Source organism: Mustela nivalis (assembly GCF_964662115.1).
Source record: "Mustela nivalis genome assembly, chromosome: 16".
Taxonomy (NCBI): domain Eukaryota; kingdom Metazoa; phylum Chordata; class Mammalia; order Carnivora; family Mustelidae; genus Mustela; species Mustela nivalis.
Genome location: NC_139035.1, coordinates 13,348,373 through 13,363,794, shown reverse-complemented (window position 1 = coordinate 13,363,794; position 15,422 = coordinate 13,348,373). Strand labels below are relative to the sequence as shown.

The window sequence follows — 15,422 nt, the reverse complement described above, 5'->3', positions numbered from 1 at the left end:
TTCACAGTTTTTCCACTTCTTAGCCTCCTACCTTCTCTGCTGAGAGAGAACTGAGCTTCTAAACCTAATTAAGCAGGTTCAGTATGGCTAGGGAGTTCACATTCAAAAGTTGCATGTTCAGCCATTTTTATCAGAAGACTGAAGATACTTTTAGGCTACCCATGAACCTTAAGTGTTTGAAGAAAAGAGACCAGAATGAAAAGATAACAGTTTCTTGGTTTATCCTCTGAAGGGTTTCCTCATAGCCAATAGCTTTCCCCTGGCAGGAAAGTGCTCCAACTCATGTGGTGTTGACAGAGCCAGAAATCAATAGCTAATATCGAGGGGCCACTTAAGGACACGAGGCTCAAATTTTGGCAACAAGTTCTACTGCCCTACATATTCGCATCCTGTCCCTCTGCCTGCCTTCATCTCCCCTCACTCCCTCTTCACCCCTCCCCCCTTTCTCACAACAGCCTATGAACATCCCCTCTGAACCCGATGATTTGAAGTGGTCAAGAAACCTTCCCTAACTTGTTCCTTGGCGTTGCTAAGGAACTTATGAACCTACCCATCTTTGTGCTGCATATAGCTGATTTCTCAGAGTGACCACGTGCCCTGCTTTACTGGTCAGGAATCCTGCCTCTCGTTTCTTTCTGTCTCTGGTCGTGGTCCAAGGGTGCCCACATGATGCTGACAAATACGGCTGGCAGAGGATAGAAGTCCCCGGACTTCCTTGCATGAAAACCCCTGCTCACCGGACCAGAGAGCTCAAGGCTTCCGACCTTTGGGCTGATGGTGTCCTCCAGCCATACATGCCCTAGAGATCAGCCATTCTCTATCGAAAGAGCCACTGGCAGAGTGGACCCTAGGGGCCACTGTGAGGACCATTCCTGAACTGGCAGCTAAAGGGAGCACGCTTCAGCCTGAAGGTTCAAACGTAAGTTTATATCTCTGCCCTCACCCTCAGCCCACTAACATGGAGAGACCTAGGGCTCTTGTGGACAAGTCTGGTTCAGAGTCCATTTGTATCCAGTTCATTTTTTCTTTTTTTTTTTAATTAGTATTTTTAAAAAATTTATTTGACAGAGAGCACAAGCAGGGGGAGCAGCAGGCTCCCACTGAGCAGGGAACCCAATGCAGGGCTCAATCCCAGGACCCCAGGATCATGACCTAAGCCAAAGGCTTAACCAAATGGGCCACCCAGGGGCCCCTCTAATTCATTTTTTCAAAAAGCCCGAGATAGAGTCTCTGTTTTGCTTCCTTGCGTGAGGTGTGTCATCTTTTCAAACAGCTAATATGGGACTTCCTTCTTCAGGGAGACTCCCCATAAGTTAGCATCACCCTAAGGCAAATGTGCTTAGAAAGGCAAATCTACTTCTCCCCTCCTCCATGGGCCACACTTTTAGAAAATTCAGCAATCAAAAAAAATTCACTTGGCGAAGGATAATTTGAAGTATCCCCATTCCTCACTTTACAATAGGATTAAATAGAGGGGACATTTCCTAGAGCGATTAAAATATAATTTCCAGGGTGCCTGAGTGGCTCAGTGGGTTAAGCCTCTGCCTTTGGCTCAGGTCGATCTCAGGGTCCTGGGATCAAGTCCCGCATTGAGCTCTCTGCTTGGCTGGGAGCCTGCTTCCTCCTCTCTACCTACCTCTCTGCCTACTCATGATCTCTCTGTCAAATAAATAAATCTTTAAAAAAAAGAAAATATAGTTTCCACACTACCTTTCCTGGTGGTAGAGCTGCATGACCATATACATACTCCTTATCCAAACAAATTAAATTTGTAGTGAATGTTTTTTTCCTTTATCTGATGTTTTTAATGATCTCTGTGGGGCAGTCTGTTAAGTGGCCCTCCACATCCACTCTCCCCTTCTTAGTAAAAAAAACCTGATTTTCAGCTGGGCCCAGAGCTATCAAAAACACAAACCATGTCTCCCAGCTTCTTTGAAGCCGGCCAAGCATCAGACTAAATTGTAACCACCGAGATTGACATGGAGGTTTACCAGACAGCTCTTCCAAAGACAACGAGCATGTGCCCTTCCTGGGTTCTCCTGCTCTCTCTTCTGTCTTGTGGAAGTGATGGTTGGACCGTGGCCCCCAAGGTGGGACACTGAAGCGGAGCAGTAAGACGCCCCACACTGTTTATTTTGAGCCACTTTCCCATCCTGGTGAGTCCCAGCCAAGTCCTAGCCTCCCCCCCAACCTTACCCTCCACCAAACCTGATCCTGACCGGGATCACGTCCGTCTGTTAACTCACTAATACAACGCCAGCTCCGATGCCAGTCATGGTGGGTGTTGAGTGGGCCTGAGGGAGTTTCGCCTGGGGAGTGAGCATGCATTCCTAGAAGTTCTCTAGATTCCACTTAGGAGAAGTAGCCACACCCTACCCCAAATCCGAAGACTCAGTCTTCCGAAGAAGAGTCTGTCTTCTTCCCCGGGGGCCCTGCACCCCCTGTGGGACGAACGCCATGGTGGCTCTTCACACCTCCCCTTGTCTGTCAAGAGTAAGCCACTCCTGGACGGTGGCTCCCCATTCCAGCATCCTCCACAGCACACACCTGTGAGCTCACTTCAGTTCCTACACTTTCCTTCCCAACCTGGCCCCTCTCTCAACAGAGTCCCACTTCTCCTTCTCTGAAACTCTAGTCACTGTGCTGCCCTCCCTCTGTGAGAACAGCGCTAGTAAGACACGAGCCCACCATGGTTTCCCGGGTGGTGGAGTAGATCCGCGCCGACCTATTTTCTCTCCCTCAGTCCCTCAGTCCTGGGCTGGGAGGTCAGCGGCGGGATGGGCTGCAGGGTCCCGGGGCTGGAGAGGAGGACAAACCCTGGCCGCTCAGTCCTGGGATGTGGCCTCCACAGAAGCCATTTTTTGCCCACTCACCTGAGCCCCTCACTTTGGAGCCCATCAGCTCGGAGGAAACGGAATTTTCACCACATTCTTCAAAGTGAGTGTGTTCTTAAAACTTCACCCTTTACCTTTACCCTTGGTCTACTACTGGCTCCCTTGAAAACAGATGGACTTTAACTTGGGGGGGTCTCTGAACTCCTTTTTTCTAAACCTTTCCTTAGCACCTGCACCAGTCACTCCCCTTACCTACCCTGGCAGGAATCTTCCGGGTGCTGAGAAATCACCATTATAAGTACCTTTCATTTAGCTGGTCCCTACGAGGCACCAGGCATCTGCTCTGAGAGGTTTCCAGGGATTAACGGAGTCTCAACCGTAACCTGACGGGGCTGATACTCTTCCTACCCATTTCACAGAGGAAGAAATCGAGGCCCTGAAAGGGAACTTGCTTAAAGCAAACCTGCATGTTTAGCAAGTGGGGGAGCCAGAACTCACCCCAGAATCCAGAGCCCATGCCCTTAACCAGGGAGCAAACGGACCCCATCCTCCCACTCCCCGCACAAAGCATCCCTCCAGCATCGAAGGATGACCCCACAACCACTCCAGCCTCTGCGCCATGCCATGGAATGCCCAACCCCATGTCTTGTCATCCCTCCACAGTCCGACCCAAACACCACTCCTCCCACGAAGTATCCGACTTCCTTCCCTCACAATGCATGACTCCTCGCCCCCATTGGCCGGGACATTTTCTCTGGCCCACCTGCTGAAGACTCCTGCAGGCTCCTATCCTTAGACCTGCCTCAGAGACTAGACAAATTGAGGACAGGGATCAAGTCCATTCAGCTTTGAATCCCTCCTGTTGAATTGCCGGTACTTCTCAGTTAAACTTGGGTCAAGTTCTCATTAACATATAAACGGCGGATAGGGCTTCATTGCGTTACCTTCATCATGGGGTATTTTTAACAGGTTTGCTTTAAGCCAGGAATTCTAATCACCATGATGACATTATAAGAACTAACAAGTAGGAAGAAAAGAAAAACAATTTTTTTTCTTCCTGTACAGGGAGGCTTTATCTTACCTCTGAAAGTGGCCCAGGGAACCTGCCTGCTTGAAAAGCTAAAGTGGGTCCGCAAGCACGGAGAACCGGAGGGCTTCCAAAGGAAAAGGACTAGATTGTCCCCTTCCTCTGTAGCCCACCCGCCCCCGCCCCCCAGGTATCCAGAACCCAGGGAAGAACAAAAGGCAGAAAAAAAGAGTTCCACCGAGATCCCCCCCAACCCCGGTGAACTGCCTGAAAGAGGAAACACTTTCCTCTCCCAGCGATGCCGGCTGCAATCTCCCGGCCTGGCGAAGGGCAGAAGTGGGTTATCAGCCGGCCACCTGCCTGTGCACCCAGCCAGAAATGCTGCTCCCTCCTGGCCAGCAGCTCGCTCAGGGCCAAGGCTGGGCAAGCCTGTGCGTGGAGAGACCTCTTCCAAGGGCTCCCCCAGCTATACTTAGAATTCCACAAAGGGATTTATTTTTAAGAAACACAAGCACCGGGATGGTGATTCAGCCGGATATGCACTTGCCCAGAACTTCTCATCAGATGCACGGTTATTATTTTAGGCCGAACACTCTCTTTCTCCAAACCCCTCCCAGTCCACGCAAGGGGAAGAGCTCCGAGGATTTTCCTACTGAGGGCTCTGGGCCAGCCTTCTGTTTGAGAAGCAGCAGGGAAGGGGACTTTAAGTTCCCGTGAGAGCTGCTTCCCTCAGCACACAAACGGATAATCCCGGCCTCATCTGTTGTCCTGTAAACGTATCCAGGGTGATTTAGGGGGACCGCTTGATGGCCTGGTCCTAGGTGTCCCCTTCACCCCAACCTCAGGCCTGCATTCCAGCTACAGCAAGGGCTGTTCGGGGGGAGGTAGGCTGAGGAGGACAGGATGGTGGTTCCATAGAGAAGTTTTCTGTAGCAGAGAAACCCGAGTTTTCCATCCTTGTGACACGTGCTAGAAATTCACACTCTGGGTTTTTTGTGTTTTGTTTTTTGTTTTTAAGTAAATTCTACAATGTGGGGCTTGAACTCACAGCCCTGAGATCCAGAGTTGCACACTATACAGACTGAGCCAGCCACGGGCCCCCACACTCTATATTTTCAATGTGATCTTTTGTTCCAGGTAGCTGGGAATAGATATAGGACTTCCAATTTTCCAGGGTGTCTCAATCTTATATTAAACTGGTTTGTGGTTCATTGCCTTGACCCAAATCTATACATAAAATATGAGTAGTATTCACCACTGCCTCCTAAACCTCAACAGTCCGGGGACAGTGAACCGCCTCCTAGGCGGGCAGAGTGGCCCCTCGAGACTCGCACTCAGCCTCAGGCAGCCTCCGTGTCCACGAAGAGCTTGGAGAGATTCTGTGTTGGCATCGTGAAGCCGCAAAAAGCCTCAGAACAAGAAAGTTCACGGCAGCATGTTGGGGACCAAGTGGGGACGTCACATCCTAGGGATGAACGGATCAGCTGGTGTGTGTCTGTGTGAGGCTGGGTTTAAGAAAAGAAGCAGTCACGCGGAAAAAGAGCCTCCAGGGCTTCCCCCCAGCCCGCCAGCCCTTTTCTGTCCCTCAGACTAAGGCCTCAGTTTGGGGTATCTCCTCCCCTCCCCGCTCAACCCCCGCCCCCTCTCCCCTCAGCAGTTGCTGGGGAGCAGAGGTCAGGGGGCCTGACTGGCAGCCAGGAGGGGAGAAAAAGACTCCTGCAACTTGCCGGGTACTTACTCACCCACAAGAATTTACTAAGTAACCCTGTGTGCCAAGTACCCTGTAGGTCTCGGGGCTACAGCAGGACGAACAGCAGCTCCTGCTCCCACTGGACCCGAAGTCCATTCCCTTTCTTCTGATGGAAATTTGCCTCTTGCTTCTCCCATTTGAGTAGGATACACTTCTGGGGTGTAGCCCATCTATGACCACTTCGGGGCTGCCTGATCGGGAAGCACGGGCCACCTCTCCTGTTCCCACTTCTTACTCCTGTCTCCCCTAAGGTCGCAGCCCCGGAGGGTGGGCAGCGCCGTTGGGTTCACTCATGCACCCTCACACGCAGACACACCCCTGAAGACCAGTTTAGCTCTAGTCCCTGTGGACTCGGGATTCTAGAAAGGGATACCCAGGAAGAGAGCGACTCTCACATGGACCGCTTGGTCCTCCGTGTCAAGGGTATGGAACAGATTAAGGCAGGGAAGGCGCTGGCCCAGCATTTATAAGTTCAAGCAGAGACCTCAAGCCCTCCTCTCGCGTCTGCTCTGGCAGGGATCAGGTCAGGCTGGGCACCGGGCTAGGACTTCTGTCCTGTCTGGGTAGGCCTCTGCTGGAGGGCCACGGGAGGGCGGGCTGGTTCCTTCCCACTTGTCACCCTCATTCTGAGCCCGTCCTGCTCCTCCCTCACATTCCTTGGTTCCTAGGACCATTCCTAGGACGGGAGGTAGCCTGCTGGCGGGTGCGGGGCGGACGACTCCCACCCAAGAGATTCGGCTCAGCAGGGACTCTCCCAGCCCTGCCCCTTCTTTCAAGGCCTCCCAAGGTAGGAGGCTCTGGCCAGAGACCAAGAGCCACAGGCCACTGTTGGAGATTCCAGGGCACAGCCTCGTCTTCTGCCCGTGACAGAGAACCCATCGGGGATCCCAAAGGTGTCTAAACCCAAGAGGCTCTTCGCTCATTCAGGTCAGGAGGTCTTTGCTCATAGAGCTCATCACCCACCCTGCTTCTCCAAGCATCTCTGGTGACCCCAGACCCTATGAAATCCCAGGAGTCCTTTGGGCTCCTAGCAGGAAACTCCACATCACCCGGGATCCTGGCTTAGTTCTCCCTCCCCTTCCACAACCCTAACCATCTACTTTTCTCTTGCCTTTTTTTTTTTTGCCTCCCCTCTCCTTTGCTTGCTAAGGACATTGTCTCCTTCCTACCTTTGGGGACATTTTCTTACCCGGGATGGAAGGGGAATGGAATGACTTCTCGGGCCTCACTCAGAATATCTTCAATACCATTAGCCCATGGAATCAAACTGATTTTCTAGGACTTCATTATCACTTCACAGCCTCACTTGGGCAACTGCCTGGAGGTGTCCCTACAAAACTTCATAAAAAACGGAGCAGGAACTCCCTGGTCCCGCTGGGGGCCAGCTGTGAAAGGAGACCTGATCTTGAGATGGGGCTTAGTAACCTCTGTGACCCTGAGGGTCTCCAGCAGGGTGGGCCACTCTCCCTAGAGCCACAGTCAGCACCGAGACAGATGACCAAGAAGGGAACTCAAAGAGGGAGGAAAAGGGAGGAGGAGAATCACGGACAGCTAAGAAGAGCAGAGGAGGGGCGGAGGCGGGAAAGAGGAGCCAGAGGGTGGAGAGAGAACAAAGCCGCTCTCAGAGGTCCTTAGGGACTCTTGCCCCACTGGGGAAGAATGTCCCACATGGTCACTCCAAATAGCACGAGCCCCTTTCATGTTCATGCAGGCAGCCACCGGGGAACTGCTGGCATTTTAAGTGGAAATGTTCTCAGCGGGGGAGGATGAGCTTTGCAGGAGGTTTGCCAGCCTTGCCCTGGCCCCTCCGCAGGATCTATCATCATAACAACTTCTCCTCCTCCCACCTCACTTCTAACCCTTGTTCCAGCCAGGGTGAGGGGTGGGCGTCCTGGCTGCTACTGATAATAAAAATAAATAAATTTTAAAAAATAATTATAAAACATGGATCTCAACCTCCGTCTCCCTGCCTCTCTTGGAACCACAGGAAACAATTTGCTCTGTGGGGATGGCGCTTTAAACACGCCGAGGGGAGCAGAGGCTGACAAGGACTCGTGGGGTAGAGGGCGGGGGCGTCCCTGTCTCCCTCTTGACGCCCTGCCCTGAGCTGACACCTAGTGCAGCCTTTGCGGTTCGCCCTCCCACCCAGCTGACTCTTCTGTCAACCCAGTGACACTGATCCTCCTTTCCAGAAGGGTTATTCAGACGAGTGCAAAAATGGAGAGGAATGCAGGGCCGAAGGGATGCAGCTGTAGGGAAGAGGTCGGCAGGGATACGAAACCACTAAAATTATCCCAGCCCAGAAAGGGGCCGGGACCCCACAGCGGATGGGCCTCTTGCCTGTTATGGTAATATTCCACGCGCTGGGCCACTCCCAAGCTTCATGATGGCACCCGACACATTTAGAAATGATTTGATGGCCTTACGTAATGCTGAAAAAAATAACACAGTGACAGAGCCACCTCCCTAGTCCTGGCCATTCCACCGCAGGAGGCCTAGAATTTTGGTGGAGTTATTGGGTCGGTACCAAATGGCTCCCTTTCTCGATTCCTCACCAAATCAAGATTACCTGGAGAAAAGCCTGCTTGTTGAAGGACAGGGGTAGAAGCTGAGAAGCTGTTCTCCTCCAGACACACCTCTAGGAAGCAGGGTGTCCCGGGCTCTAGTCTGTGGCAATGGCGGAAGCTGAGATCTGGAGAGGGAGGGAGGGGCTTGGGGCTTCCGTCCTTCTTGTCCTCCCTGGGTCACGCAGCCTTGCATTTTCCTTTCAGCCCTTGCTTCTCTGTCCCCTCGAGCCCCTGTGATCCCCGACCCAGCCCTGCAACTCAGAAAGCAGGGTTTTAGGAGGAATTAGTAATACCTTGTAACACCTCAATCCACTTGAAACCTCAGCCAAGATATTTGCCCTCGAGAATCCCCTCCTGACGTCTAAACTGGGAAAAGAACTGGCAGGGGCTTCGGCTATCAAGGGTGGCCATGGTCTTCCTGGATTTGCTCACACCAGATGGTCCACAGGAACCCACAAGCCACCTAGGCTCCCTTGATGGTCAAACTCTTCCAAAGCCACCCTGCCCTGGCTGTGAAAAAGAAAATCCCTAAGACCTGACCCACTAGGGAAAGTCGATGGAGGGAGACTCCTGGGAACCAGTGCCATGCTCGGGAGAAAGGGCTGTGGGCTTCCGGGGAGGGGTGCAGCCACTCTTCGACATTTTGGAAAAGTTTATGTTTTCACTGAACCATGAGCCATCGCCTCTGTGCAGCCAGGGCTGGGCTCGACTTCAGGGCGTGGAGGGAAGCGGGTGGTGGAGCGGAAGCCCCATCTTCCTGCAGGTCTTTCTTCCTGACCCCACTGGGGACTGCTGCCCTCTCCCTACTGCCTTTCTCCCCTTCCCCAGGCCCACTTCCTGCTTCCGGGCCCACTTCCTGCTTCCGGGCCCACTTCCTGCTTCCTGCCGACAGGAGGGGTGAGGGTGAAGGGCCCCCCCCCACACTGGAAGGTGCTTTGCACTCACAACTGCGGCAGTCTAAGAGCTGTCCTCTGCGGGCACAGGCGTGGTCGCTTGCCTCGGCTGTGTGACAAAGTCCAGAGATTAGGGTACAGGCATGGCTCGGGGGTGACCGAACACCAGTTCCCTACCTGGCCCCTAGGAGAATGACCAGCCATGCTCTGCCCAGCATGTCTTCAGTGGAGCCCAACATGGGGGTCAGGCCGGGGTCACACCCCCCAACGGCACCTCAGCACCTCAGGCTCCAGAGGCCCAGGCAGGACCAGGTAGAGTTGAGCCCCAGAATCACACAGGCCCAGTGCCTGCACCTTGACATGTCATTGTTTTTTTAAAGTCAACCCCCAAGTCAGAACCAACTGTGGTTCTCCAAGAGTGGTCCCTGGACCAGCGGCATCAGCATCACCTGGGAACTTGCCAGAACAGCAGGTCCTCGGGCCCCATCCAAATCTGCTGAATCACAAACACCGGGGGAAGGGCCCCCATCTGTTTTAACAAGCCCTCCGGGGATTCTGGTCTTGCTCGAGTTTGCAAACCGGGTGCAGGACCCTTCCGTCTCTCCTCAGCTCGGCCCTGTGCTGCTGCAGCCGCTTCTCCCCGTCCGGTGCCCGTAACCCACCGGCTGCTCCTCGCTCCCACCCAGCGACGCACCTCCCCAGCTCTGGCCCTTCATCCCCTGGGCCACTCGGAGCCTGCCAGCCCGTCCCTCCTCACCGACTCCTACAGCTATCGCTTCAACTGTCGCTTCTAAGCAGATGGCTCTGCTGTCACGGTCTCTACTCCTCAAGCTCCAGATGGGCATTCTCAGGGGCTTCTAGAATGCTCCCCCAGGGTGCCTAAACAGCAGCTCAAATCCCACAGTCCAGGCCCCAATGCACCTTCTTCCCATACTGTTCTCGGACCACTGGCACCTGGCACGTCCTCGGACTTCTTTCTCCACAGCCAGCTCTGAGATCTTGCTGGCTTTCCCCTCCCTAGGCACTCATGGGAACTTTTTCTGGTAAAAAACCTCACATGCCTTGGACTGCAAATTTCCTGTAGATGCAAGTAAAACGGATGTGACAGGAATGGGCTGAAAACCCCATCCTGTCGTCCCGTGAATCTGCCCTCCAGGGGCACACTCAGGACTTCCGGGTTTAGAGGGCAGAGTGAGGCTTTCCGGACTGCTCAGTGTCTGCTGCAGACTGGGAGCTCCTAAGGGAAGCCTTAGCCTTCCTGGGACAGCAAAGCTAACAAGGCAGAGCAAAGCACCCCTCCCCGCTCCTTCAGTAACCAGATTGCTACTTCTGGGTCCCGGGCTCCATGCTCCGTGCCCTCTAAAAAGGGTTTACACATGCACAGTCCTCTGAGACAACTGCTACTTCATTCAGGGTCGCCAATGAATGGATGGCTGCATGGGAGAGGGGGAGAGAGAGGGTTGCGGTGAAGGTCAGGATCAAGAGGCAAGCGTAGTGGTCAGCATCAGAGGCAGGATGAGGATCAGAGGCTTGTGCCAAAGCTCTGAAGCCATCCTGCTCCCCCAAAGGTCAGAGCCATGCTGAAGCCCCGCATACTCCAGCTTTTCTTGCTGCAGGAGCCCCCCCCTTTCCGCCCCCTCCCCTGTCAAAGCCTGGACCCCAGCCGTCTTAGCCAATACCCTCGGGCTGTAGATTCTGCACCTGGGGTTCGCGTTCGGCAGGAGGAGGTAGAATGGGGACAAACTGGGAACTTTCCTCAGAACTGAAACCACTTCATCCTGACAGAACCAACACTTCCATCCCCCTCCCCGCTCCCAGAGCCAGGGAAGCCGGGTTCCAGTCCCAGTGCCATCACTGACCAACTACAAGACAGCACAAGATAACAAACCGGGTTTGTGTTCCGGTTTCTGCCTTTGACAGTGAAAACTAAAACTCTGCCTTCTCACCCTACAGGGCTGATCTGACAATAATGACACGTCTGCGTTAAAAGCTGCTCACCGTGAACAAACCGCTCTCCCTACGTCTTCTAAGTGGGTCCCATGACTCCTTGAGGAGGAGGCAGGGAAAGTGTTTTCATCGTCTTGGACGGATGAGCAAAGAAGGTTCCCGAGAGGTGTGCCCAGGCCTCAGGGCTAAGGGGCGGCCAAGCGGAGGCTCGCCCTGGACCTCTGTGCGCTATACCACACTGTCCCAGGCTCAGTGAGAGCTGCTCGTGACCAGCATGCGCTGGTATTACTGACAGTGGTATATTTGGGTACAGTATTTGATTATTTGGGTACGGCCCAAATATCAGCCCGTGGACTATCCCTGGGTACTTCTCCAATCTGCCATTTCCCAAGGGAGTCATTTTGACCTCAGAAGTAGGTGGAATCAGTGGCCTCAGGGATAAGATGGGGGAAGACAGGGTCAGCAAGGGAGAAGGAATGACCTAAAGATGCCATGACCTGAAGAACGATCATGATTTCTCCTGGGCACAGAGGGCTACAGGGTTTTAGGAAGGTTTCATCAGTTCTAACAATCCCATCTTCCGGCCAAGGGAACTTAAGCCGAGGAAGGTTCCACGGCCAGCCTCAAGTCGTGTGGCTCACAAGGGGCTGAGCTGGCCCCAGACGCAGGCTTCCTAACCCTACATCCACCGTCCCCCCCACGCTGCCGGGATCTCGGGATCTCCTTCATCTCTGGTAGTCTGGAGCTTGTCCCTTCGTCTGAGTCTACAACGGACAGGCAGTATTGTCAGAGCAATGGGGGTGGCGTGCACCATGGACCCTTCTCCACAAGGGATGCCCCCTGATGGAGGACCGGTCCTCTTGGAGATCTCAGTCTGGTTCAGACACCACGCCCAGGACACAGCGTTGTCCCCACGGGCCAGGACAACCCCATGGATGTGCGTGCTGGCCCCTGAGCCAGGGAAGAGGAAATAGTACTCACGACTTGTCTCTCCTGCCGAGCCGTCTTGGGGGGCTCGCCTGTCTCCTTCGGGGGGACAGGGATTTCCCCCGGCTTCTCACTTGGGTTGGAGAATGGGCACTTGCTGGTTTCAGGATCTGAAGGAGATGTGAGGAGTTACCACGCTGGCTCTGAAAGGAAACCACCTTCCTGTCTTCCCACAGCCTCCCTGCCCCCACCGTGAGTGCCCAGCCTAGGAGAGACCAAGCCGGAAGACCTTCAAGGGGAGTCCTGACGGATGTTCCTTGCTCAGTCTACACTGGTGAGGAGCAGAGGACCCCTTCCCCAGAGGCTGAAATGATTACACTGTACCCCCTTTTCCACAGCAGAAGAGCAAAGCCCTATGCCTCAGCCTCTTGGGGCTGTTTCCAGGAGCTGTGTGCTATCTCGTGAGGGCAAAGTCCCATCTCCACTGCCCCAGAAACCAGCTTGCTCTTCCTCTGACTCTCCCACCCCATACACCGGCACAGGGTGGTTTCATTTTATCAAGAATCGGTTTCGTTTTATCAAGAATCTCCGTCCCAGGTCCCTCAGGGTGAAGATGACAAGTCCCCGGGCACTAAACAGCCTGAGGTCAGCAAAATCTCTTTTCCCTATGGTCCTCTGTGTCCACACAGGCTTTCTCTCAGTGACTCCACAAGCCCTGGAGGGACACGGACAAGCAGGCACGATGTTACTAGGGAAGTGACATGGGAGAAGAAAGAGGGGCTTATGAGTGTAGTTTCTGTGAAACCAGCACAGTGAATGCTTCTTTGGTATTGAGACACCAGGCCAGAATGTTATGCCAAAATGTGTTGCAATTTATAAAGCAAAGCAGAGACAGAATGTGACTCTGCAAAAGATTATAAAGCAAGGTGACCCGCTCTCCTTGTGTGTCCAGGACCTTCCTGGTTTTACGTACTAAAAATGTCATGAAACCCCCCAGTTTCAGGCAAACCGGAACAATGAGTCACCCTATCGTAAAGACCAAAACAACAAAACAAAACAAAACGAGAGCCTTAATCTCAAACGACTTTAACATTTTGGATTCGATTTCACAGAAGGAAATGCAGGCCGAGACACTGCTTTAACCGTAACATCTCAACTGACTTCAGCTCCAGGTTTTGAAGTAGCCTTTAATCGTCCATGTCAAATAGCAAATGATTTGTATTTTTTGTTTTAATAGGATGGTTATGAAGCAAGATAACCTCAAGAAGCTTCTGACCATCCCAGAAACATGGGGCAAGAGGCAAGAGACAGACAGACAGACAGAGGACGGGGATAGAACTACCATCATTCGTTCGCCTTCCCAGCACCTACCTTCATTCTCATGTCCCTGGCGTATTTCTCCAGCTCCTTCCTTATGTCAGCCCTTAACATCTTGGAGACATTGAGGACCAGCTGCTTCCACTCAATGGGCTGGAAGCTATGAGGCTCATGGGGGACGTACAGCCCAATCTTGACCTTCTTGACTGTGTGCAGGTATTTCTTGTAGGAGTCTTCAAAGTCAAAGATGAGGTCACTCAGAGTTCGAAAGGTCAACGGCTTGTCCATCAGCTCAGCCCTTCGGCTCATGCCCAGTGAGCCGTAGCGGCCATTGCAGTAAATCCCCAGCACAACATGGTGAAAATAGTTTCCTGAGAAGTAGGTTTTAAAGCTGATGGGGAACCGCTCGATGGAAGGCTGTCCATTGGTTAAGTATCTTAGACCATCTGAGTCAAGGAAGAGAAGGGAGGCCTTGAGAATTTAGAGCTTGGACTCCCAGGAGGGAACGTGTTCTGTATGGCAAATTAAGTGTCCATCTCTCTGCCTCTGAGCAGGTCCACATCTACCCTTTCCACGTTAATCCTTTCAGAAAAGATTCACTCAATCCCTTTGAGTACCTATTAGATGATGCATATTGAAGCCAAATTAAAAACTTGCCCTCTACTTTAGTAATTAAATAAATGTGCAAAACAAAATCATGGACTTTCCCCCTCCCTTGGTTTTCTTCAGGACGTGATGAGTATTAAAGGCCTTTTAAACTGTAATGAGAATGACGTTCTCAGACATTACTTCTGGCTGGAGTGCATGGGACAGAGCAGGAATTGAAGACCTCTGCATTGTTCCAGAAGAAAAGTGAAAAACAGAATCAAGGCAAGGCAGTGAGATGGGAAACAAACTGACTGGGTACCTGGGTGGCACCTGGGTTAAGCATCTGCCTTTGGCTTTGTCAGATCCCAGGGTCCTGGAATCGAGTCCCACATCAGGCTCCCTGCTCAGCAGGGAGTCTTCTTCTCTTCCACCCCTCCCCCATCAAGATCTCTCTCTCTCTCTCAAATAAATAAGTAAAATCTTAAAAAAGAAAAAAAAGAAGAAGAAGAAAAGAAAAGAAAGAGACTGGTCGATTACCTGGACGGGAAGGCATCAGAACAGGTCACAGCTGCCCCTCATCTGCTCCTCTCATGGGCCCCAGTACCCATGCCAACAGCCTTGAGTACCACACGGAAAGCTGCCTCCAGCAACGGAACCTCAGGTTCCCCTCATTCCCCAGCACACCTGGCATCACACATTGGCTTTCTCCACTTATCAGCCCATTTGGATCGAGCAAATCAGCAAAACTGATACCGTTGTATCAGTTTGGGACCAGTAACCCCACAGGGGCAGCGCCGCATAACTAACTACCCCATAGACTCCACACCACAAGTACCACCACAGCCTCAAGCCCATCTCAAAAATCCCAGAATAACCTTGGTAAGGACCCAGTATGCATGGAGAGGGATGTTGAAAACTCATGGCATCTCTTTTCTGCTGAAAACCTGTGGTGACTCCAGGGTGATTCTGAGGAAAATAATAATCCGGGTGCTCCCCATGGTGGCCTGTGCCTGGCCGTATCCTCAGTCAGCGGATACGGTTCTCTACACTGAGAATCTGTCTTCACCATTTCTTGCCCCCACTCCAATGGACTTTCCACCCAGAGGCTAGAATGTTCTACTCAAGCCAAAATTTGGTATGTGTCAACTCTTTTGCTTCAGTTTTCACTCTCTCTCCTCTTCCTCAGACTTGATCCAAATCCCTTACCAAAGTCCTGCCACAATTCAGCCCCTGCTCATAATTCCTTTGTCCAGTTTCATTCCCCCTACACCCTGGACCAGCACACGGACCCACAATCAACCTGAGACATTTTTGAAGGATATGCCAAGACCATAAAGAATCCACACCCATGCCCTTGGCCGATATATTCCCTCATAATGGGAAGTCATATAAAACTGCAAGTCTTGAATGACTTTTAAATGACCTTGACATTACAAAGCTATGAGACCAACTGAACAAAATGGCCCTAAACATACCCTGTAACATGTGATGCTCCCTATCACAGTAGAACATTCCTTAGGGCTTCCCTCACACAGCAGCCCTCTAGGGCAGGGGATTCTAACCGGGCAAAGA

At 52.5% G+C, this 15,422-nt stretch overlaps 1 protein-coding gene across 11 annotated transcripts in view; it reads right to left on the bottom strand.

Moving 5' to 3' along the window:
- Positions 1-15,422, bottom strand: part of VASH2 (vasohibin 2) — a 39,840-nt gene that overhangs the window by 4,240 nt on the left and 20,178 nt on the right. For 5 of the 11 annotated variants that reach the window (XM_082702525.1, XM_082702517.1, XM_082702520.1 and 2 more), the window contains 4 exons: positions 13,317-13,698; positions 12,000-12,115; positions 9,124-9,180; positions 8,181-8,429 (listed from right to left, as the gene is read on the bottom strand). In XM_082702525.1, the coding sequence (XP_082558651.1) occupies positions 8,181-8,429; positions 9,124-9,180; positions 12,000-12,115; positions 13,317-13,698 (804 nt within the window). Of the gene's footprint in view, positions 1-7,951; positions 8,044-8,180; positions 8,430-9,123; positions 9,181-11,999; positions 12,116-13,316; positions 13,699-15,422 lie in introns of all 11 variants that reach the window. The other 6 variants (XM_082702524.1, XM_082702526.1, XM_082702519.1 and 3 more) reach the window with 4 other exon arrangements.